This window comes from Lissotriton vulgaris, chromosome 3_1 (genome assembly GCF_964263255.1).
Source record: "Lissotriton vulgaris chromosome 3_1, aLisVul1.2, whole genome shotgun sequence".
Lineage (NCBI taxonomy): Eukaryota > Metazoa > Chordata > Amphibia > Caudata > Salamandridae > Lissotriton > Lissotriton vulgaris.
In genome coordinates, this window is record NC_141689.1 from 1,801,087,364 (window position 1) to 1,801,110,560 (window position 23,197).

The 23,197-nt window shown below is 42.8% G+C and overlaps 1 protein-coding gene across 1 annotated transcript in view; it reads right to left on the reverse strand.

Annotated features, from left to right (window-relative positions):
* NOAZFP (nucleolar atypical zinc finger) overlaps positions 1 to 23,197 on the reverse strand; it is a 142,347-nt gene that overhangs the window by 85,014 nt on the left and 34,136 nt on the right. The window contains exons 3-5 of the mRNA XM_086962229.1: positions 23,034 to 23,053; positions 22,733 to 22,803; positions 3,913 to 3,992 (exon numbers count right to left, since the gene is read on the reverse strand). Coding sequence (XP_086818355.1) covers positions 3,913 to 3,992; positions 22,733 to 22,803; positions 23,034 to 23,053 — 171 coding nt within the window. The remainder of the gene's footprint in view (positions 1 to 3,912; positions 3,993 to 22,732; positions 22,804 to 23,033; positions 23,054 to 23,197) is intronic.

The window sequence follows — 23,197 nt, forward strand, 5'->3', positions numbered from 1 at the left end:
CTCTCACCTCAGAAGGTCAGAAACTGGTCTATGGTGGCTGGCTGGTCAAGACCAGTCAGTCGACCCACTAGTAGACAGTGGGTTTTAAGGGGCCACCTATAGGGTGCCCTGTGTGTGCATTTATTAATAAATTTAGCACTGGCATCAGTGTGGGTTTATGAAGAGGTGGTGTTTGGTACCAAACACTTTGGGGTACAGTGAAGCCATCGTGTAGCTGGGGAATTCATACTGACAAGTGTCCAGCCCATGTGCTTGTTATGGCTTCCCTGTGCACTAGCAATATCTACGGGTGAACTTAGATATCACCGGGACATATCCACTCTGGCAGATATGCCCACACATGGCTATAGTGCAACCTACCTTAGGGCTGTAAGGCCTGCTGAAGGGGTGACTTACCTATACCACATGTAGTTCTGGTAGGCATGGCACACAAGAGTGTGTGCCATGCTGACTCCTCAGGTTTTCTACGCATCAAGACATATAGGCTGCAATGACAGTTTGCATGAGCTTGGTGAGGGGTCCCTTAGGATGGCACAAATGGTGCTGAAGCCCTTTTTAGGACTATCTACGAAGGACCCACAAGGAGTCTAAAGGGGGTGTCAATTGTAGAACAATTCTACAGATAACGGAGAGAACACTGATGGTGGGGACCTGGTTAATTTCAGTCAAAATTGAACCAGATACCAGGCAAAAAGTGGGGAGTATACTGTAACAGAAACCCACTCTCCTACATTACTTTTGTGGTCATTTTAGAAATTACCCATTCTGTACAAGTGGTCTATGGTCACTGAATTATTTATTAGTTTTCTGCCCAGTGTTCTTGGAAGAAAGGAGCCTACTCCTTGTTTTAGAGCTGTGGGCATTAGGACTCTTGAGTCATTGTTTAGCATTATTATGAAATGTGAAAATATTTCTCTGCGTTTCAAATTAAGCAAATTCCTTGAGAAAATCTTCAAGGTTTAAGGCCATTGTTTCAGAGGCAGAGTATGAAGAGACGCAAATATGTAGTCAATATAATTTAAGGTGTGGCCGGACTGGTTATTAATGCACATTAAAGCGAGGACATACTACAAAAGGCAAACAGAACATCATTGCACTTTACACTTTGGATTCCTTATTTTTTCTAACATCAAATGTTTATTTAAAAACGACTGTCAGTTAATAAAAGAAGGCTATGTAGTTAAGACAATTTACGGTTGCAAACACGGTATTCATATACTTTAACACCATTGTTAATGTTCTTTAAAAAAAAAAAGGCTATCTCATTGCAGTTTGTTAATTAATTAGATATTGAGGAGTGTAATTTATGCAATGTATGCACGTACTGAATGAGGTTTTGAGGTGGTTGAATGCTGGGATGCTCTCTGTTCAGCAATATCTTACGTTTTAATCAGTGGAATGGTGGCCGGGGCAAAGGCAAATAGTAAGATCAAGAACTGCTAACTATTTTACAACAAACCGGTGTCCCGGCAGTCACACGCAAGTAAAAAATAAGAAGAACCGGTGAAAAGACTCCCTGTGGCACTTTATGGTGACTAGGTGCCACCTGAGAAGGGTGAAATGGAAAATAATGGACTGTAAGTCATGCTGTAAAAGAGGTCAGATATTCATGGACTGGACCTGTAAATACCACCCACTGAAGAACAGAACGCCAAGGACGATGGTGAGAAATGACAAACTCCTCTATGTCTCCTGCTTTGTGTACAGGACTGCCTAAAACTACAAGACTTCTAGGAATGAATATGGAGTGAGATGGACTCAATGTCGGTTTCTGCATGCTCGCAGAGCTTGAGTGAGCATGTCAAAGGACTTTGAGTGTACAGAACACTTGGTCAATCATACAATAAATTAGCTAAAGCCCTGGTAACAGCAAGGTGTCATGGAGTAAAGAATGACAGTGCAGTAAGAAAAATACTGAATGTATGACTAAGGGTAAATATATAAAACGCGAAGAAAGAGTGGCACAAGGTGATAATGTATACATTTAAAACAACATGTAACAAACAACAAGATCTACTTATCTTCGGTGAATAACTATAAATGAGAACCAGGGAGCTCGATATAAGAAAAAAAGTGTATGCCATTGGCCACAGAGTTACATTTCCATATGGGTACATCTTTACAACGTTTTGTACCTTACCAGGAATCCATGTGGAAAGCTATGCTACTCACTGGTTTCCACCCTTACTCACAGAAACGTATTTTAGCATTGGCATTTATTTTCCCAGTGCGGAATTGTACCTCAGCCATGTCACAATTTTTCTTTCAATGTTTGCCCTGATTGGGAAAATGTTTTCTCTGTGGAGCAATCCAATCCCTTAGAATTCCACGACGTTTGAGGGTTTTCTGGTCCCTATCTAACCCTGGAAAGGGATTTACTCCATTCATTGGAAAAAGCTAATCTACGACCATTTCCAGGGGAGGGACGGTATTGGAGGAAAGTTTTTAGATAGCATTAAACTAATGTGTTTGTGGCAACTCACAAACGTTCAACACGTCCACTCGGCTCTCCTTGAGAGAGATTTACTCCAAGTGACTACCATATGAGTAATGGTTTAATACTCGGCGCAAATAAAAAGATTTAGGAAAGCGAGCACAAGTTTAATACATTGCACTCATGAATGCAGCCATTTGCCATCTTAACCAAATTTACGAGTGTAAATGTTTTGTGAATCAGTCCCAAAATGTTTTTGAGTATTGGTAACATCCTTTTTGTGAAGTTTGTGGTCGGTCGTTAAACAAAACCTTCTCAATGAACTTAATGGTACAAGGTTATTTTATGCATGAATTTTAAAAGCTGTTAAAAAAAAAATACGTAGTGCATTAAATACCATTCGGAAAAAATATTCAGCCTGTACCTCATCCTTCTGCAACTCTTCACATAGTTCTCAACAATTACAAGGATAAACAACAATTTGGCAAACATTATAAAATCGATGTATCAAAAATATATTCCTGGAATATGGCAGGATGATGTCAACTCAGAGTGCAAGATACACTATAAATTATCTCTCCAACTCTGATATCATCTACCCTTCTCCCTACTTTCTTTTATATTTTTAAGTCTTATTTTTACCCAGCAAATAATATGTCTCAAAAGGGCAGGCATGCTGGGGGCACTGATCTCAACTAATTTGCGAACGAGAACAGTGAAGAGTCACAGGGTTAACTTGGCTACTAGCAGCCAAGAAGAAAATTACCATTGAAGGGTATACATTTTTGGGAATTACTGATACTAAACTTTTACCTGCATCCCGGACCCAAACAAACAAATACACTTATAAAATATGTGACGATGGTGACACCCTGATCCCATAACTGTGGAATCATCATTACAGGCAAATGTATTCAAAATCTAATGCAAACTAGTTTACACAATATGTGGCCACAGGATGAAGATGTAATATGGAACATGCACCTTCAAGAAGGTATTCTAAAAAGAAAAGAAACACTAAACAGATCTCTCCTGCCCTCCTATATAAATCTCAGGCTGCAAGTTTTAAATGGTTGTTTGCGAGCAAGAGAAGTACGTTTAGACTAGACAGTTGTTTCAATTGAATTAGTAATCCTCTTTAAATCTTAAAAGATAATCCACCAATTGTTAAGTGACCATCACCCTCAAGCATTGAGTCAGCAAATAAAACCAATTTAAGGTTTCCACTCTTCCACACATTTCAGCAGAGTAAAATATAGTGCACACTGTACATGTTCGCACATTTCTGTGACCCTCTATTTCTATCTGGTTACTATCATTGGCACGTTAATTCCCTATTGTCCTATACACTATTCACATCTGCTGCCTCCAAAATTATGTAGCACAGTGGCGAATACATGCAAATTCAATAACCGGAACCTTTTATTCAATTTAAAAATGCACTTGACAATTAAATCATCACGTCTTTGAAAACCTACCACCATAGCGAGGCCGGTGCTGTACACTCCAGCATGCCTTATGACACAGTCCGATGATTTCATCATGCACTTCGTCTTCCCTGTAAGAATACCAATAATACAAAAAATCACATACCAGCCACTCGGAAACAAACTCAGAAATGAATTAATTTTCCTGGAAAAACTAAAACAATTAGCACGGTTAAAAACAATTAAAAGTGATGAGCAGCACTCATAACACAGAGGTCTTAAATATTTGCTGCTGTGCAGTGGATATGAGTGGTGTATCATTTTATGTGGCATGTCTAATATCAGTTTCCCACTCATATCTGGGATGGAGGGATATATTTTTGTTGATTTTCACCTTTTCTCAGCCTGTTCGAGAATCAGTTTTTTTCTCCTTTTTGACTACTTTCAATGTCTGCTACCACTACCGGCGGTAGGAAGTTCAGTAGAGAAACTGAATTTGTAGAGGAGGTAGGTTCTAGCTATATATGCAATATGCGCTAGTGGTCTGTACGTCTGAAAAAAAGAGGTTGGTCCGCCTGTAATAGTGTAGGTTCCTGCAACTTAAAGGACGGTAGCCCTCGCCCACCCCAGGTTGGCATGCTTCATCCTGGAGACCCTCCTCACACCACAACCAAGTAGCAGTGTGGTTTACACACCTCGACAGAGGGGAGCTCTTGTACTAAAACAGAAAAAAGGCCTCTATAGCAGTAGGAGTGGATGTGCGAAAAATGGATACAAGTGAAGTTAGTGTTTCAAGCAGGTAGAGGTTAGAAATATGCGGTTTAATTCAACCCAAAGAATGTGGTCAACATGTTTTTGCCTTAACAAGATCCTCAAGAGTTGTCGATACATTCATCAGAACCAAAATCCTCTCTGCTATGAAGAAATAAAGATACATTTATACAGCCAATATTAGCTCAGTGTATGCCTGATCTTCTACTGATGCCTTAACCAGTATTATTCTGCAGATAAGACACACAAATTGACACACAGTTTCATAACAGAACATTAACCCTGCTGGACAGACAAATGTGGAAATCCTCTATCATGGAGAATGTGTTCAAACAAGTGCCACACAGTGATCATGACAGGTAGGCACTGCATACATACATGAAGCATACCCATATACTATGAAAAACAAACAAGTTGGGGATTGCTTACTGACTACAAGGTTTGTGGCTCAACTCAGCTCAGACAGATGAGACATGCCACAAATTAGACTAGGTAACATAGCCAAGAGTAGCAAAAAGACTATAGTCACATTGGTAGCAAAAGTAGCCGTAGCCAGGCACACAAGTATTTTATTTTATGTAAAATAATCAAATACATACAAAAAGTGCAAAATGTGATGATTTGTCTGTAAAAAAACAGCAGAGTGAAAGCAAAGAAGATAAGTTCCATCTACTTAGTGGTATTTCATAACGGAGTCTCAAGAAGGGGGTCGCGCTTCCTCAAAGGTAGTAGAAATACAAAAACAAACATTGGCAAAGTTAATAGGTCTCTGCAATCTGAGAGAAATTGGAGTTGTCAACGCCAATGTCTTTTAGTCATGTGTTATGGAGTGGAGTAGATGTATGTGGTGTGGAGTTGAAATATGAGTAGTGTAAATGTGTGTCCTTGTGCCGAGTGGAATTATGTGGAGTGTAATCATGTTGCATGGTGTGGATTTACGTGAAGTGGAATTGTGTGGCGTGGAGTGGAATTATCTGGAATGATACAGAATTATATTGGATGGATTGGAATTATGTGGAATTATGTAGGTTGGAGTAGAATTGTGGGGTGCTGAGTGGAATCATATGTAGTGGAATTATGGGACAAGGTGTGTAATGGAATTATGTGGATAGTATTTCTGTGGTATTGAGTGTAGTGGAATTATGTGGAGTGGGATTGTGTGTTACAGAGTACAATTATGTGGAGTAGTATTGAGAGGAATTATGTGGCATATTGTTGAATTATGTGGCATGATGTGGAATTCTGTGGTGTGGATTGGATGTATTTGCTGTGTAGTGGAATGTGATTTGGTGTGGAATTATGTTGTATGGAATGGAGTTATGTGTCATGATGTGGAGTGTATTCATGCGGAGTGTTGCCATGTGGTGTGGAGTGTAATTATGTGGAGTTGAATTATGCAGTGTTGAGGGGTATTATGTGGAGTTGAATTAAGTTGCATGGTGTGAAATTGTGTGGCGCTGGATTGTGTGCTGTGGAACTGTGTTGCATTGTGTGGAATTATGCGGCGTGGTGTGGAACTATGTGAAGTGTAATTATGTAGCATGGTGAGAAGCTGAATTTTGTGGAGTGTAAATATGTGTTTTGGAGCTGCACAGATGTATGTAGATTGTTACTATGTTATGTAAAGTGTAATTATGTAGGTTGGAGTATAATCAGGTGTAGTGGAAGTTTCTGGAGTTGAATTGTGTTGAAGAATGCAATTATGCGTATTGGAGTGGAATTATGTTGCGTGGAGTGGTATTATGTGAAATGGAATTATTTGGCATGGAGAGAAGTACAAGTCTGTGGAGTTGAATTGGTTTTATTGTAAATGTGTGGCATAGAGTCAAATTGTGTGGTGTTGAATAGTGTGGAGTGGTATTGTGAAAAATTAAATGTGTTAAACTTTGTGTAATTATGCGGTGGGGATTTGTGTGTTGTGGTATTGCGTTGCTTTTAATTGAGTGTCGCTGTGTTGAATTATGTGGGGTTGACTGCTTGTTGTCTTCACAGGCCAACTGAGTGCAGGGCACAGTCTGCATTAGTTGGCTATATTGTCAAGTGGTCTCTGATATCTGCGGGGTTTAGATTGCTGTTGATTTGGGATTCAGGCAACACATCTACTGCAGTGCTGTGGGAGCCTCCTTCATAAGAGGTGAGCAATGTTTCTCTATTCTGTTCTCTCACCCCTGTGTATGACATCCATCAGCTGTTTGGGCCTCCCCTGGGAGAGCACGAGTGTTGAGAGGACTTCTGCTTCTGGCGGTTAGATTTATCACTGCTTTAAAGTTTCAACATAGGCTTTGCTGGTAATTAAAGGCGACTCGCTGAGTTCTCTGTACTTACTCAGCAAGCCTGTTTTCAGGTCTTCTTTCCTTGTCGCTCATGTTGCTAAAAGCATATTAGTTCTGCTGGTTTATTTCTCGCCAGAGACATGCTCTCCCAGAGGGATTTCATCAGCAGATACGGCTTGCTGAGTCTTGCCAGTGGCGTTTCTGCAGCTTTTCTCTCTGGCAGCATGTTTATTTTAAATGTGCATCGGCATAAGGGGCAGAAGGATTATGTTACTTAACCTGTAAACATCTGTTCTTGCCATTAGTGCTGTAGATTCACATACTGCGCATATGTCCTCCGTCTAGTGCTGGGCTCGGATGATTGCAAGTTGCTTTTCTTCAAAGAATGTTTTCGAGTCACGAGGATATCCGACTACTCCTCTCGGCGATACTGCACATGGGCACTGACTCCATTGTTAGATTGTTTTTCTGAAGGCACGTGAGAATGCAGTTAGAGTAAGCATTACTAATGTGATATCCTTGTAAGTAATGTAATTGAAAGTAGTAAACAATGACCTACATAGGAGTCCGGGGAGGTGGGAGGGCACATATGAATCTACAGCACTACGTGCCAAGAACAGATGCTTACAGGGTAAGCAACGTAATCAGTTTGAGGCATGTGTGGCTGTAGATAGACACGCTGTGCATAGACTGTAAAGCTGTCTCTTCCCCAAGCGGTGGCTAGCCTGGGGGGGTACAGTTGTTTGAAATAAGATACGTAGTACAGCTTGTCCAACATTAGCTTGTTGATGTGCCGAAACATCCGCACAATGTTTTGTGAAAGAGTGTGGTGTGGATCATGTTGCTGCTTTGCAGATTTCAGCAATAAGGATGTTCCCTAAAAAGGCCATAGAAGCTCCAATTAACAAGTTAAGCATGCCCTAGGAGGAACAGGTACAAGTATTTTAGCTTTAGCATAACAAGTTTGAATACATTTAACTATACACCGGGAAATCCAATTTTTTGAAATTGGGTTTCCAATGTGTGGAGGTGGAAAAATCAATAAATAATTGATTAGTGTTTCTAAATGTTTTAGTTCTGTCAATATAATATATTTAGGCTCTTTTGAGGTCCAGTGTGTGTTGAGCTCTTTTTGCCACTGAATCAGGTTGCAGAATCTATAGATTGATTAACATGAAAGAGAGAAATGACTTTGGGGAGAAACTTTGGGTTTGTTCAAGCACTACTTTGTCCCTATGTAGTTGGAGAAATGTTTTTTCTAGGGTTAGTGCCTGGATCTCATGGGCACGTCTTAGTGAAGTGATAGTTATCAAGAATGCTGCTTTCCAAGATAAGTATTATTATAGTTAATGTGAATATAGTGGCTCAATTGGAGGTCCAATGAGCCTTGTTAGCACAATGTTTAAATTCCATGTTGGGGCTGGTGTGAGTTTAGGAGGAATTACCCTTTTCCGTCCTTCCATGAAAGCTTTACTGACTGGTATTTTGAATAAAGACAAATGTTGTCTATTTTTGTAAATAGGCTGCAACAACAGCATGATGTAGAGGTATTGAAGTATATGCTAATCCAGATGTTTGACGATGCAAGAGATAAACAATTGTTTGTACATTTACTTGTAAAGGGTTAACTTTTTGCTTGTGTCAATAGAACACAAATCTTTTCCATTTAGCCGAGTAACATTTTCTAGTTCTAGGTTTATGAGCTTCTTTAAGAATAGCCCTACACTATTGTGGAAGTTTTTCCAAATTCTATGACTTCAGGAGCCATGTGGCAAGGTTCATCTGCTCGGGATGTCTGATTTTGTCATGGATCTGCGTGAAAAGGTCCAGATTGAGGGAAAGATTCTTGTGAGGAACTCGTAATAGTTCTAGTAGTGTGGTGAACCATGGTTGCCAAGCCCAGGTTGGGGCTTTGAGAATTAGGGAGAGAGATGTTTGCATGAGCTTCCCGACCACAAATGGAAGTAGTGGGAGAGTGGGGAAAACCATAAGTAGGCTTTCCTGTTTTCAGTTTCTATTTTTGGTCAATTCTGATGTTTTTTTCCAGTGTTTTCAAGTGATTTCAATACCTTAAAAAACAGTGGTTATCAGTGGGAAAACATTTTCACGCCATTAAAAACAACAGTATCCTTCAGCACTTGGGCATTAACAAGTAATACACAGCCAGCTGATGCTGTTGGGTCAAGCAATTGCTTAGTATATTATGCCGGAATAAAGTTTTAAACCAGTCAATTAATTCATCGTGATCACTGAACAATTTCAGAAACACCCAAAATTACATAAGCACAGATACTCATGCAATTGCAAATGTAAACAATCACTTTTTTGTTTTTATATATGAAAAAGGTTCAGACATATATAATTCTATAAACAAAAGTGAGAACAGTGATATATGTCAATCAAGTGAGAAAGTGACACAGTGGTGATATCAGAGTAGGGTTTATATATATATATATTCTCTCTCTCTCTCCCTCTCTCCCTCTCTCCCTCTCTCCCTCTCTCTCTCCCTCTCTCTCTCCCTCTCTCTCTCCCTCTCTCCCTCCCTCTCTCCCTCCCTCTCTCCCTCCCTCTCTCCCTCCCTCTCTCCCTCCCTCTCTCCCTCCCTCTCTCCCTCCCTCTCTCCCTCCCTCCCTCCCTCCCTCCCTCCCTCCCCCTTAGGGTGAGGGGACTGACAGACATGGACTAGAAATTCTACATATTGTTGTTGATAGCATTGTGTAGGTGATTGTTCACATATACAATTGTATGAGAATCTTATGTAATTTAGGGTGTTTCTAAAATTGTTACATGATCATGAAGAATTAATTGACTGGCTTAAAACGTTATTCCGGCATAATATACTAGTTGCGATAACTGCAGAGCGAGTGTCCCCCATTTTTGCAGATAGTACATAGTTGTCATGTCCGTTCGGACTAGTACAACTTTGCTGATTAGGTGACTTAGCAAGGCTTTCAATGCTAGGTGAACAGCTTGAAGCTCTAGGCAGTTGATGAGGAAACCCTGGTGTTTGGGATCCCATACACCATGAATTGTTAGATTCTGAAGATGGGCTCCCCATCCTGTCAGAAAAGTATCTGCTATTATAATGGTTTGGGGAACCGGCGGGTCTTGAAATGAATGTCCCTTGGAAAGGTGTTGTGAGTTCCACCACTGCCGAGAGTGATGTGTGCAGCTGTTTACCAACACTAGATTGTTCATTTGCCCAGGGAAAGATTCATTGTTGTGAAAGGCATTCTTGGAGAGGACTCATGTGCAGCCGTGCATGTGGGACTATTACAATACAGGATGCCATCATGCCTAAAAGACACATTACTGTCCTGACTACGAGTTGGTTTCCAGTTTAAAACAGTTGGATTAGTGTTGTAAAGTTTCGAATTCTGACAGTATTTGGGCTCGCCAACCCTAATTTTGTGTTTAGGATTGCTCCCAAGTATGGTTGTATTTGTAGTGGTTAAAGATGTGATTTTTGCACATTGATGGCAAACCCTAGATGATGTAGTAAACTGATCATCTTTTGGGTATGTTGGTTGCAAATTTAACCATTGTTGGCTTTTAAGAGCCATTTGTCCAAGTAAGGAAATACATGAATGTTTTCTCTGCGGAGACGTGCTGAAACTATTGCGAGTCATTTTGAATACCCGTGGTGCGGTGGTGACTATAAATGGAAGCACTTTGAATTGATAGTGTTGGCTGTGAAAGACAAACCGTAGGTCTTTGCAATGGGCAGGGTGAATTGGTATATAGAAGTTGGCGTCCTTGATGCCTAGTGCTGACATGAAATCACCTTTTCGTAGCAGGGGTATTATTTCCCTCAGGGTGACCATGTGGAATTGTTCAGAAATATTGTAATGATTTAGGGGGTTTGAGGTCTAAAATGGGTCTTAGTGACCCATCTTTTTGGGGAATGAGAAGTATAGTAATACACTCCAGTCCTTTATATTGAAGTAGTAATGTCTCTATGGCTCCTTTGAGTAGAAGAGCTGTTATTTCCTGCTTGAGCTGGTGTTGTTTTGTTGTATTTTTTGGGCGGAATGTTAGGGGTTCTGAGGAGCTCTAGGCAGTAGCCATGTTGGATAATGTTTAAAAACTATTAATCTGTTGTTAGTGTTTTCTAGTCTGTGAGAAATTGCTTTGGACATCCCTGACAGGTGCTGGATGATCAGCAGGAATAGTAAGGGAGTACTTGTATGGAGGAAGCATATTTGGGGTACAGGTATTATTTCCTTTCCCACGACCTCTGAAAACATCTCCTTGTCACAGGGCTGCTGGACAGGAGCCGGACTGTAATACTTCTTCATTTCCGCCCCGTGGACAGGATTCCTGCGGCCCCTTTAATGTGGCCTGGGCTTTCCCGGAGGAGGACTCGTCAGCCGTGACGTCACCGGCTTCTGCCCAATCAGAGAACAAGACAGAGGTGAAAACCTGCCTACAGGAAGAAGACGGCGCGAAAGCCGGCTGGGGATCGAGGGAGGAGACGCCGAGCATTGTGGAGAAGATTCAGCGCCAAGAGAGGGAAGCCGAAGAAGGACAGCCCAACCGAGAAGGAACGCCAGGAGGCCAACGTTCTCACGAGCCGCCCCGCCGCACTTCTGGAGAAGTATGGCTAGACAAGGTACGGGGCCGGCGAAAGGGGCTGTTTGCTTCACGGGCGGATACGGGGTAGGGGAGGACTGAGGGAGGTCACGGGGCTGACTTTCGTGCTATGCATGGTCCTTCATTCCCCGAGCTCACATACACCTTTGTCACGTATCGCTCCAACAATTGTGTGTTAAGGACAGTCACACCTGGTGCTGGTCCCTGGTGATTCCCTCACTCCCCGCTCCCCTCTCTCACGTTACAGTTTCCCAGAATTGCCAGTAGTCGCGGGCCTTTGTTTTTTTTCTCTTTTCATGCCGGGAATAACTCCTGCTGTACCCTGACATCGTTCCCTGGAGTCTCCACGAGAAGGTCGTACTCCCGTATAAAGACTCTCTGTTGGAAAGACATCCCTACAAAAAGAGACTGTGTCCATTATTGTTTTATTTTGTTTCTCCTGAACAAAGGAAGATCTTTCACTTGTTTGAACGCCGTGTTTTGTGGATACCCATTAAAACTCTTGTTGAACTCCGTAAAAGTAGTGTGCTGCGTCCTTCATAAGCCAGCCCACACCTGCATAGCCGACACTCCTCTATAATTGACTTTGTAGAAGATTTTAGAAGATTTTAGAGGTTGATGTTTGCCTTTAATTTTTTAATATTGTGAGGCAGAGGTGTCTGGTGATGCAGCTTTACGCCTTGCTTAAAATTGGGGTAACGAATGAACCCATGAAATGAGGGTGATTGAAAGGCATCCATAGATTTTGTGACATCTGGGCCCGTTATCATTTTTTTTTAGTGCTGCATCCACTTGTGGTCCACAAAGATGTTCCTTATCAAACGGTAGATTAAGGACAGCCTATTGAACCTATTTTTTATTTTTTTTTTAAAACCTTTATTGAATTATCAAAGCATTACAAGCGCAGGCCTACAACCACAGGGGCCGGCCGCAAACTCAGGATATAGATTCAGGTGGCATGCAAATGTATACGACCGCGTAATATCAACGAGACAAGCATAGCTTATGATTGCATGTGCCATGAAGCGAAGGATATCAAAGGTTTAATTTTTTTGGTTATGAAGAAGCAGTAGTGGCTGCACTATCGATGGCGTCACACCATAGAATAGAATTAAGAAGAGATGGGGGGGGGGGGAACGTACCCCGCAGTGTAACCAGAACCAGGTGATGAACATTACAGCCTTAAACATACTACGCCCGCTAAGGCAGACAAGGAGCAAAAATCAGTATAATAGCGAGCGATTCAGCTAGAGCATCATCCCGAAAACCCACCCTCCAGAGATAGTAAGGCATAGGCAAGTATAGACGCCAGATAGAGAAAGAAGTGAGATAGAGAGAGACAGCCAACCTACTGAAGAGGAAGGGAAGCCCCACCTAAGAGAAGAGAAAAGAAAGAGACCATAGAACAAAACAAACTAAAATAATAAACCCCCCCCCCCCCCCAACACCCACCACCCTGCACCCCTGTAATGGCTACGGCCAACCCCACTAACAGCGTGCCTGTCGCCCCAGAACTGCCCTAAAGAAAGGAAAGAAAGCGGAGGAGGAGAGCAATAGACACACTCCCGGTCCTCATTACACCCCACCAGCAGCAGCCTCCCCAAATTCCATGTCGACTATTAAAGCAAGTATTGAACACGTACATGGGGAGAACTCCAATAAAAAAACCTCCCGTCTCCCAGTATTATACACGGTGCATATCCGGCATAAAACAGATAGAAAAGCTAACCCCGAATGTCAAAGTCAACCCTGACCAGTTCGGTTCTTCACGAAAGCCCATGTCGTCCAAGCCACAGCAATCACGAAGAAAGCGAAGCATCCAAGACAGTTCAAAACAATGGCGACGGATCGAGGAGAGGAGACACAATGGCGGCATCCGAAAATTCGACAATAGAGGATGAAGAAGGAAGACAAACCTCTCCGAAAGTCACTGAAGAACTGTCCTTGGCGGTAAAAACCTTTAGCAACAATGTTCCGTCGAACAGGAATGGAGCAGGGAAAGCCAACGACGATCACAGGTGCACCCTCCATAAGGCCAGAGTCATCAAAATAGGCTAAAACAGGCTTCCGTCCGGGGGTCTCTAAATGGTGCGGAGAATAATCCACGGGGTCCAAGGCATGCTGACAACTTGTCGGATTATCCGCTTCTGGTTCCAAGTGTGCGTTATCCAGCTTTACAGACATCCGTTGGCACAGGACGGCAAAGTGAGAGCGGAGCGCCCCAATGGCGGCCATTACGGACCTCAGCGATGGTGTACCGTCAGTCTCCCCCATCTCCTTCGGCATGAGACGAGGCAGGATTTGGATCCCTGAAACACCGTCCAGGAACCAGGCACACACGGGGCTTATGACAACAGCGAGCGCTCACACAACAGGCAGGGTCGGTATTTTGCTACTCGCGGGGGCCAGCCCGACAACCCGGGCTCCCCAGGGGGTCACCGGGCATAGGACCCCCGACCATGGTCACCGATATCACATCCGTCACTGTGCCGTGTCCTTGTATAAAGCCGATTACTCAGTTGCCAACTGGAAGTAGAAGGATTGGACCGAGGTCGGGAGACCGGAAGCAACCCTGGTCCCACAGCCGAGGTTGATCACATCCAACCCGGATGGGCCAGAAATCGAGGTCCCGGCGGAAGCTCTGAAATAGGCCGAGAAGTAAATTCGAAGTAACTTTGTCACCCGGTAAGTTGGAGGGTCCGGGTTTGCACCGCAGGAGTCAGGAGCACTTCATACGTGTGGGAGTCCGGCGTGCTTGAAGGATGAAGGGCAGGATATACGAGCTGCCGGTGGAGGTCGGCGGAGCCGGGAGCTTATGCGGCCATCTTGGATCGTAGCGTAGCTCCTCCTCTGTTGAACCTACTTTTGAACCCTGAGACAAGAAGACAAGCATGCATGCATAAGAAGATGCTTGTGCTTATGCCTCTTGCTGCTTTGTCAGCAGAGTCTAGAGCGCATTTCATTGAATTTTTTGTAATTAATTTGCCCTCATTAACTAGTACATAACCATGCTTTTTATGCTTCTCTGGGAGATGTTGGAGGAGCCTCTCCATCTCGTCTCAGTGTGCTCTGCCATACTGTGCTAATAAGACCTGGCCGTTAGCAATCTCCAGTAATTAGCCGATTGTGCAGCTACCTGTTTAGCAGATGCATCAATTAATATGGATTCTCTGTCCGGGGGAGGTGCATCCCTGTAGACCGAGTTTGCTCTTTTCCTTGCATTAGTCAAGTGTTAATTGACTTTTGATATATATATATATGGGGTCAGATGGTGAAGTCTTGTGCTTTTGTCTATTCTTGGAGTTATAATTCTTGCCCTTACAGGATCTTTAAAAAAGTCATCAGCGTGGCGTACACCTTCTTTAAGCCTGGGTAAATATTGTGAGCCCCTTTGTGCAGATGTGAGGGTTTAAAAAAGGAAGTCATCTCCTATTGGGTCTTTATGTACAGGCACTTGGTGATATGCTGCAGCTCTAGCTAATATATCTTGATAAGCTGCAGCATGATCTGGTGGGGATGGACGTGCTGGGTAGAGGTCAGGGTCTCTATCCCCTTGGGGGCTAAATCCTAGTCATCCCAAGGGTCTGTAGGTTGTGTATCTTAATTTACATCATCTTGGTCATCCATAATAGCTGAATGAGTGTGTGGTATGAGGTTGCCCTCCTCCAATTGTTGTGGTGAGAGAGTTGGAGGAGTGGAAATATGAAATAGTGATGGTGAAGTGGGAGAAGTAGGGATAGGCATATGTAGATTTTTCCTTTTTGCTCGTCTTTGGAGCAGAATAGGAGCAGCAATGGCAAAGAAAGGTGTTTTTAGATGTTAGAGGCTTTTTTGACTGTAGGACAATCTTTTGTGTTCCAGGCTGAATTTGCAAAGTCTCTTGTGTTTCGCATCGAGCCGTTCTTGTATTGTTTCGAGAATCAGCTCAGGGTTTTGTTCAGTCCGAAGGTGTAATTTCGGTGCTGATGACCGTTTTTCTTCCGTGCTGGAGAAGTCAAAGCTGAAGAGCTGTGGGCTTTGCCTTGGAACCGGATGGTATGGTTCAGTGAGTAGGCTCTGATGCCAATTTTAAGGTGGAGGCCTCAGCTGCAGGCCGATGTTTCTGTGCCGAGCCAGAGGCCTCTAAATCAATAGATTGGTGTGTACCATGGCTTTTTTGCGGCGGCGGACCGTTAGCCGTTTTATTGGTCGTACCCGATTTTTGGGGGCTTTGGATCGGGGTTAATTCTACTCTCGGTCCGATGATCTTCTGAGGTCTGACTGTGAACTGGATCTTGTTCGGTGTCCGACTGGGAATCAGAGTCTTGCAAGTCAATGGATTGGCCGAAGATATCTGGGAGTGTGGTTTCTGCGCTGCATTTCTAGATGCCGCGCATATCTGCCCCGAAATGTCTATTTAGACTGAAATGACCTGCAGGCCTCTCATGTATCTTCTCGATGGTCGGGTAAGAGGCATAAGTTAAAGACTGAGTGTTGGTCAGTCTGGGTGTATTTTGAGTTGCAGTTCGGACAACAATGGAAGGAAGTACATTCCATTAGCAGCTCATTTTTGGGTAGAGCTAAATTTTAGGAAAGAGGCCCAGTCGGGTGTGGCCCAAAGGGCGGTAAGGTGAATCAATAAATTTGACGCAAAGGATTGCTTCCGAGCTCAAGATGGAAGTAAATCTACACGGTCGAGACAATATAGTCAATTAGATGAACCAACAGTGAACCGAAGGGAACCCAAGATGATCTCAAACCGCAGCGCTAGAGAGTACATCCAAACCAGTCAGCAGGAAAAACAAATCTAACAATGGAGACGTTGCCCATGTGCAGTATTACCGAGAGGAGGAGTCTGACATCTTTTAAGAAAAATAAGTTGCAATCATCCGAGCCCAACACTAGATGGCAGACTTATGCACAGCATGTGCATTTACAGCCACACATGTCTCAAACATAAAGTTATTCTATTCCTCCTGCCAGAGCATGGCAGCAGCAACTTGTCTGCAGTGATGTTTTCTTTTATGTATTTTAACTTACAAGCATCTGCAAGGGCAGCCATCAAAACAAGAAACAAAATTGTGTCTGTAGAGGTTTTCCGTTTCCTGTTCAGAGACAGCACTAGAATAAAGAAACATGGGCAACAGGTGGGTGAGGAGGAGGGGGGGTCAAGAAAGACACATATAACACAACGGTCTGCGGAGGGAAAGAAGCAACAGGGATGGGGGCGGGTGGGAGGAGATGAAGCTAGTAAAAACACGAGCACTCATATGGAGTGCTTAAAGACAAAAAAAAAAAAAGAAACTCCATAAACAGGAGTAGTGGATGGACACAAGTACTTCAATGCTCTAGGGGAGGGCTAAAAAAAAAAAAAAAAGACATGCACGCTAGGGACAAATGGGAGCAGAGGATACTAGGGTGATGATGAAGTAAACAAATGGTAAGCCTATGGGCAGACTGTAGCCCACTGATTGTAAACCACATGTATTTGTATTTATTTGTATTTGTCTGATTTATATTGCGCATGGCTGCCCCAGCAACGGGACGTCCCAGCGCAGCACATGTCTCGAAGATACAGCACATGAACTTAGTTAGGAGCGTTGGACAGAGGTCTGGGTTTCTTAGTATTAGTCCCCCTTACATAATCTTCAAAGTAGTCGGGTGTAGAAAGTACTGACATTGTAGTTGTGGACATCTTATATTACTTCTCTGTTTCCGTGATCCGGGTTTTGTTCTTCCCAGTAGTCATTCTAACTGACAAAGGCATGTAACTAAATTAATCACTCTCACTGTTCCAAGTGGTGAACTAGTGAAGCTTACATGGTTTGGACACGCCTAGTTTAAACTGGGTTTTGTGCTCTATACATTTACAAATGCCACATGTACCACATATGTAGTGTCCTTAAATTTTAGGAAGGTGTCCGAGAGTGGAATGGTAATCAGCTTATTCTGGTGTGGACTAGAGGAGACGATTACATGTGAACACACATGTGTTAGCACACATATGCAGGCTGCAGTGCCCAAGAAGGGTGACGGGATGCTGCAAGAATTGGTGTAGATTTGGAATAGGCCTTACGTGAGTCGGAAGGCATAGTGTAGGTCCTTGGTACCGGGTAGGCTTCTAGTGCGCTGGCTGGCTAGTTAAATACAAGCACATACTACACCCTCACACACCACTCTGTGCACCCACTGGGAAGGAGAACTTGCTCGACCCTGTTACAGACAGGGAATGGAAAGCACCACCAGCATACCGCATAACTAGAGGTTTTGCCTAATACAATTCTACATAATGCATAGGGCCTACCTCACTCGCACCAAAATCAACGGATATTTTCCCAATACTGATGCGGCCTATCCCAGATGTGCCCTGGTGGCAGTGGACATACTTCATATGCGGTGGTCTTGCTCCTCTTTACGAACTTACTGGCTGGGTGCCTCGGCTGTCGACATGTATAGCACGACCGAACTTGCAAACCTTGGAAGTAAGTATATTGAGTTTGTTCGCTAGGGCTAAGAAAGACACAGCGACCTCCAGGTTTCTAGACCTGGGCTTCCTGACTGCTAAGCATCTTATTACCAGATGGTTGGAGTCCCCAGAACATCCATCACTTGGCGTGGCACGATCCTTCCTATTATGGGCATAGGCAGAGGGAGGACAATGTTGGTTTGTGCAAATACTTGGTAGCCCCCAGCTGAGATGCGATGGTGTCCAATCTTAGGACGCTACTGCATAGAGAGGGTGGGGGTACCCCTGATTCAGGAGGTCCCTGGGGGCGCTATGGGGGATGTTAGGCCTGCACCCTAGCTGAGCAATTCGTCACTCAGATATGCATTCTTTTCTGAATGAGCTACGCTCAGTCCTTGCTGACGACTGTTGTGATATGATGTTCCGCTGGAAGGTGGCGGAGCAGGGGGATTGCTGTGACTTGAAAGTGGGGGCTCCAGTTGATTTAATTGTTTCATTCCTCTATTATGGAATCTTTTCTCTTTTATTGCAAAGATATGTGTTGTTAACTCTTGAGGGGCTTGGCTGATCTACTTGATGCTTAGCATCGATATACATCCTGTTTACCGTTGATATGTGAAGGCCATTTGTTGTTCAAAGGCTCACTTGACTGCCTACACCCCACACTTGTTGAAACTGAATTAGGCAACTGTGTGATAACACTTTCTTGATTTACTCCGACTAATTGGAACTTCGATTCCGCTTTTCTTTGTTGCAGAAATTGTGGATTAACTGTAATTATCTTAAACTTTAATAAAACAGATTTCTTTTTTTAATAGTGTAGGTCCTTTGTCCTTATAAAAGTGTGTGGTGTTTTACTGAAGTACATAGTATAGGCAAAATCTACACCAAAGTACAGTCTCACCTCAATTAGGGCTACAGGTTCCAGTAAGATATCAATCTTTGGGTACACATGTATGGAGAATTTACACTTGCTAATAAGAGAAGTCAGAACATAAGTGGAAAGAACCGTCATCTCATATATTTAGTAAGGAAACCCATGGAATATCGTCATTCAGACCATTGTGGGTGGATTCTTAACACCCAGTCCTGCTCTTTTTCAAGGAGAATCTGACTGGCACCGGTTGCCAAGGTCAGGAACCTTGGGGTCATATTCGACACCAAATTAACATTTATCCATCATGTTAATACTGTGACTTCATCCTCTTTCTTCACCCTTAGAAAAATCAAAAAACTACTTCCCTACTTACCTCCAGCTGCAGGAATAACATTGATAACCACTCTAATATTTTCAAAATTGGACTATTGCAATGCCCTCCTGCTAAATGCCCAACAGCAGGTTGTAGATAAACTGCAATCGGTCCAAAATGTGACACCAAGGGCACTTTTTTCCATTCCCAAATACCAATCCGTTTCGGCGGCCATACGTCAACTGCACTGGCTCAGAGTCAGAAGCCGCATAAAATTCAAGGCCCTCTGTATTGCATAGAAGGCCATCCACAACTCAGGTCCTCAATTTTTAATAAATGCTTTCAGGATTTACACCCCCAGCAGGTCTCTCCGTTCGGTATCCAACTACCTTCTTCCTCTTCCTCGCACTAGAACAGTTGCTTGGGGAGACAGACGCTTTTTGGTAGCTACGGCGAGGCTTTGGAATACTCTCCCTCTCACCATCAAGACCAGTCCAACCCTTTTAATTTTTCGAAAACAGCTGAAAACGTGGCTCTTTGATCAATAAATTCATTTTTCATTATTTCTGTCAATGCATAATCCTCTGCGCCGAGACACCTTCGGGTATTTGTGCGCAATACAAATTTATTAAACATAAACATAAACTGAGGTCATGAGTGTAGTAGAGAGGTCTGGGTTTCTCATTAATCGTCCACTTTATATCATCTTCTTGGTGGTCCAAGTGTAGAAAACGTGCCATTATTCAGGTTGTGGAGTTTGTACATCTTATATTGCTCATGTGTTCCAAGATCCTTTTTTTGATTTTACTAGGAGTCACTCCACCAGACCTGAGTTCACAGGGCATGAAATATACTGTGCTCACTGGCTCTCAATCCTCACGTTTCCATGTATTTATTGCATGATTCATAAGGTGTGCAAACTGAATGCAAATGTTGTGTGGTATTTTATGTATGAATTGTGTTGTCTACAAAAAAAATGATAAAAAACAGACTAACATGAGGGGTTATAGGTTTTCTCATCAATAAATCACTGAAATTGTATTTGAGGATTTTGAAATATAACACAGGGTATCCATACAGAATATATTCCTTACTCATAGTTACCCCAGAAAATATATTAATCTATCCCGTAGAGAGGAACATATTGCTACAGACTACCGAAAAAAAATCCCATCATTATATTGAAAACTAAGCCGATGAAACACAACTCTTCCTAAAGATCTCCTCAGTGGCAGACCTTCAGAGCCAGCACCTCATCTAGACTTGAATGTTCAGCGCCTACATGAAGCTCAATTGAACCAAGACAGAATTCCTGTTGTTTACCAAGAATAAAGATAGAACAGTACAAACTTGTCTCAATTCACTTTACCAGCTTCAAACCTAAACTTTAAATCAATGTCATGTCAATTGGATTTACCCTGGACACCAATCTAACCCTCTCTGAAAATACTGTAAAAAAAACAAAAGATGGCGGCCTGGTATCAGCTCGCTCTGCTAAAGAAAGTGAAACCGCTACTTCAAGAAAATGACTTCAGTGTTGCTGCTGAAGACCCAGTAGTCTTTGTCTTTAAAGTAGCACTACCACTCGAGAGTCTTGTGTAGGATACTGTTCAAAAAGGGAGGGGGGGATAGGAAAGGAGGGAAAAGAAGCAAGACAATTCCCCCAACTATACATTCATAGTTGGGGTAAAGTGTGCGTAGCAAATATGAGAGCAATCCCACCAGAATAACACAAATTGATATGGCTACAACCATGCGCAGCATCTAATGGGAGAGCTCAGCAAAATTCTAATTTGTTGGGGGGTGGGGACAGGAGGCGCTACAACAGATTTCCAGAATATAAAATAAACAGAGGGAAGTAGAAATACAATAAGTGGTGATATGGGTAGAAAAAGCCTTTTAAGATACAATTACAGTCCAGGACCATTTCCTGCTGGTCCTCTTGGCTTGCCTTAAGTCTTTGGTAATATGGTCCCCTCAACTCCAGAGCAGCTCCATGCCACCAGCTTAGACCATGCTTTATTGCAGTGTTGCCTGTTTGCCAGCCAAAACGCTTTCACTGCACCCCCCAACCAGGTCCCAAATAAGCATAAATTGGGGAACACCCTAAAAATATCTGGTCCTGTATACCTTTCAGCAGCTCTAAAGACACCCAGGGCAAACAGTCCGACTTTGTTCTATTGGAGACCCTGCCTCTCCTGCTGCTCCCACTGTACCCATCACTGAAGTAAGCAAAAAGATGAAGAAAGCTTTCATCATATGCGTCCTTCTGCCCACTAAAAGTATCCACTGGTGGCCCCCAGTACAAACATGAGGGCCCTGGGTGCAGATCCATGCCACAGAGCATTCATGCCATGCAAGGCTCTGCTCTCCAGAGAATGAGGGATCTCTGTTCACCCGTCACTACACTACTAGGCCAAGTTCATCATTCAACAGCTATGGGGAGGCGAGGGAAGGAAGGAGCCACCACCCAGCAGGACCGTATATCTGTCTCTCTCGGTTCATAGCTGTGCCAGGTCAAATCTGTATAGTTCTCCAGAGTTTTCTCCACACTTCAGGTCACTTGTGCAATCGCATGGCACCTTAGAAAACCTAGCCCCTGTATTTTTCAGCATGGCCCAGACTCACTGCCAAAACCATTGGAGGATAAGGTGTTGTATTGGGTTCCTGTTTTAATCAGCATTTTCAGGAAACCCATGGGTACTTTGGCGTTTCCAAGAACAGAAACACAGCCTCTCTCCATGTACTCCTACCTTGTAGAGGAAAAGGAAGAACTGGGGAGGATCAAAAACGACCCCTCCACAAATTATCAATATAGACCCAGCTCCGATAGGTTACAAGATCTCATTCTTTGGACCCATTTTGATTTCTTGGTGAAATTGATGCATCCTTGACGTGCTAATGCCTTGTTCTTCTATCCCTGTGCTATCCTATTCAACTGCTTGCTGTAGCTGTCTGCTACTCTGATATCATGGTTGTGTTTTACGCACATTCTAAGTCAAGAGTGCTAATGTTGGCCCTCTTACATTGTGAGAAACAGTAATAGGATGCTGAGACTTTACCTACTGCCTTAGTCAACCATTGCTTAACCCATACTACCCTGAGGGATTACCAGATCTCTTTTTGTGGTTATGCACTAGCTCAGAGTTCTCCAAAGATCCATTTGGTGAACACTGCACTAGCTAATGGTGGGCAGAGCGCTTCTATGGTGCCTGCTAAAAAGTGTTATGAATTCTTGCTTTCATATTGCTACGGCTGCTGGTTTCAATTTCTTTCCTTGTATGGGGTAGATTTGCTTTGTATTAAAACGTATCAAATATATTTGTAAAGAGAACAAATCAAATAATATTTTGAAATCCAGGCGATGATCATGATCACCAGAAAGAGGATGTTTTTCCGACAAAGAAAGGAGGATCAGAAACAGAGTTAATCCCTTTCTAACAGCTGGTTGTCAGAACAATTTAGATTCAACACTCAGCAAAGGATGATGTGGAAGAATTTGAGGTGCAGTTTCATTACAGAGTGTGTACATAAAAACTACCAATTATTGAATTAAGTGTATGACAAAAATGAAAAATTAAGGACACTTTTTTACTTACCACACTGTGCACACATTGGTAACTTTTGCACAGAGCTACAAAAGTAGCAGAAGGCTCTATTTCTTTGTCGCCTAGAAAAAACAGACAAAGCACTCAAAAATATTAATAAAAGCACACGTTCCAAACTAAATTACCACAAACCATTCAACTTTTAACATAAAAAAAATCACAAGACACAATAGTAACGAATACTACATTGCGAGATTTAGAAGACAAAACACGATCACGAATTGTAAAACAACACAACCGACTAGCGAAAGCAAGGATACTTGATAAAAATAAATAAATAAAAAGGAATTACCTTTGGCATTTGTCACATTCCTGAAAATGACAAAAAGGTTTATCATTAAATTAGGGAAATATACACAATGCATCAGAGAATACTTCCATAATGGGAACGCACCCATAAAGTGTTTATTAAAGATACCAAAGCGAATTTCACTAATACAAGGGACAAATACTTAT